At 33.2% G+C, this 2,701-nt stretch overlaps 1 protein-coding gene across 1 annotated transcript; it reads left to right on the top strand.

The window, feature by feature from the left end:
* Positions 1-1,302: 1,302 nt before the first annotated feature.
* On the top strand, positions 1,303-2,211 carry LOC115814171 (olfactory receptor 6N1-like). Its single transcript, XM_030776897.1, has one exon. It carries the CDS (start codon positions 1,303-1,305, stop codon positions 2,209-2,211), a length of 909 nt encoding a protein of 302 aa, XP_030632757.1.
* Positions 2,212-2,701: the final 490 nt, after the last annotated feature.

The raw sequence follows: 2,701 nt of genomic DNA, 5'->3' as shown, positions 1-2,701 counted from the left end.
GAAGGAGGGAATCGGACTGTGTTGCTTCTCCAGTACTCGAGGATGACGATTCTTTAAATATTTTAGCAGACTGCTTGTGTTGTAGTCCTTGTGTTGTAATTTGTGTCTCCCCTTGAAATAGTTGAGTTACAAATATTACAGTTAGCAGTTTTACATTCTTTGTTTTCAGTTTTAAAGAAATTCAAAATAGCTGACATGATTCCAAGTTTGATTGCAATACAAGGCCTTTCACACTAGTTTACAGGCTACGCCATTATACATCAGTGTACTCGTAATTGGGAGCATTAAATTATGATGCAGCTACCAAGTACGAGTGTTTACTACGCTGTCTCAGCCCGACACGAGTTACCAACGAGTGTATCGGTACATTATTAAAATACACTACCAAAAATGGACAAATAATAATGGCCTGTCTCTAATAATAGCCTGTCTCAATAAAGGCCTGGTTCTTACTTCAGTTGAGAAAATAAAGGCCCCGGCCACTATTCGAGAATTTACAGTGTGTACACACACACACACACACACACATATGTATGTATATAACCCTCTTTGTAAAGATTTACCAACTTGGCCACATGGTGCTCCAGTTAAATATACATTAGAATATACATTGAAACTGCATTTAGACCACACGTAAACCGGGGTTTTGGAGGGGTTTCTTATTTCTAGGTTTGGGGAAAAATCCCATATGCCTTTCATCCATTACATCATGATCCTTTTTTATTATTTAATTTTGTAAAATCGCAGGAGCATTTGTCCCTTCAGTGTCAGTGGGCTGTAAATCACGAGTTACTGAAGCACATTATATAAAAAGCCTGCTTAGACACAGAGGTAATGTTAGGGTAGTTGAGCACATATACACTGCCTCTTTATATCCCTTCTTTAACATCATTATTCTAACTGGCTTCAGAGAAGAACAAAATACAGACTGAAGTAATTCTTGGAGAAATAATTTTCATGAAGTAGAGAGAGAATTTGATTTTTTCTTGATTTTTCTTTTTTAGTCATTGTATTTAAAATCTATTATGAAATATTTTATACAAAAAAGGAATACTTTTTAGAAGTTATGTTATTTTAAAATTTGTATTAATTTTCACATTCATATTGATATATAGATTTAAGTACATCTGTTCAATTAATATTTTTTTATTGATGCTTTCTATGCTTCATTAGTTTCAGTGTTTAGATAAACACAGACGAGTGGACATATCATGAAAGATAATAAAATCAGATTACCTTTCCACTCATTAGTCTGAAAGGATTAAATCATGAAAATGTTTACTCTTACAGAGTCAAGCCACCATGAAGAATTTAAGCAGTGTTTTAGTGTTCACTCTCTCTGGGTTTAGTGAAATAATGGAAACTCAATACATGCTCTTCAGCATAACCCTATTATGTTACATTGTGATTTTGTGGTTCAATATGACTATTATTGTCACTATAATATTAAATAGAAGGCTACATGAGCCAATGTACATTTTCCTTTGTAATCTGTGTATTAATGCCCTTTATGGAACTGCTGGCTTCTATCCCAAATTCATGTATGATCTACTGTCTGAGTTCCAGGTGATTTCATATGCAGGATGTCTCTTACAAACATTTGTTATCTATACATCTGTTTTATGTGACTTTTCAACTTTAACAATAATGGCATATGACAGGTATGTGGCAATATGTTGGCCGTTAGAATATCACACAAAAATGACAAACTACACAGTTATGAAATGTATTCTTTTTTCCTGGCTTGCTCCATTCTTTTGGATGTCCACTGGCATAGCGTTAACAACCAGACTTACTTTGTGTGGATCCAGTATTGAAAAACTTTACTGTGAAAACTGGGCAGTTGTGAAGCTGTCATGTTCTTCTACAACAGTAAATAATGTACATGGATACATATTAATTCTTGTATATTTCTGTCATGCATTATTTATTTTTTGTTCATATATCAGACTAGTCAGTGCTTGTCAGAAGTCAGCTGAAAGCAGGAAAAGATTCATGCAGACATGTATTCCACATATGCTTGTCTTGCTCAATTTTACTGTTGCTACATTATTTGATGTGATGTACAGCAGGTATGGATCAAGAGATTTCCCCCAAAGTTTGCGTAATTTCTTGGCTTTGGAATTCCTTGTTATACCTCCGATTGTAAACCCCATCATTTATGGACTAAAACTTACCAAAATTCGTGAACAAGTTCTAAGATTTCATTAGAGAGTTTTCAGAGCTCATTTACAATAAAAAGTAAACAGAAGAACAGAAGTAGTTCAAAAATAGTTTAAACTACATACATGTTAACAGGTATAAATTCTTTACTGTAGTGGTTTATTTTGTGTTTCATTTGTTTAATTCAAATGTTTAATTTAAAAAGAGGATTGTAAATTGTGAATACAGATTACCAAATAAATAATTTCACTTCAACATTCAAATATTTGAATTTACGACTATGTTTCATGATTACAGTATGTTGTTGTTGTTATTATTATTATTATTATTATTATTATTATTATTTTTATTATTATTGGAGCTGTGTCTTAAGGGGTGTCACAACAAAGAGGCTGTCAGCTGCTTCTTTGCTTTGTTTTCTGAGATTTACTGGTTAAGGGTTGCTTTGCTATGCATTCAGTGCTGAGTTAACTGCAGTACTTGAATGCTTTGGACACTGTTGCGTTATCCCATGTATGAATAAGTTTCAGTTTTAAAA

Source organism: Chanos chanos, chromosome 6 (assembly GCF_902362185.1).
Source record: "Chanos chanos chromosome 6, fChaCha1.1, whole genome shotgun sequence".
Classification (NCBI taxonomy): domain Eukaryota; kingdom Metazoa; phylum Chordata; class Actinopteri; order Gonorynchiformes; family Chanidae; genus Chanos; species Chanos chanos.
The sequence above is the reverse complement of the archived record's forward strand: the minus strand, read 5'-3'. Positions and strand labels throughout refer to the sequence as shown.

Coding starts and splice junctions, on each gene's coding strand:
- LOC115814171 (XM_030776897.1), top strand. CDS start 1,303: ATGAAGAATTTAAGCAGTGTTTTAGTGTTCACTCTCTCTGGGTTTAGT.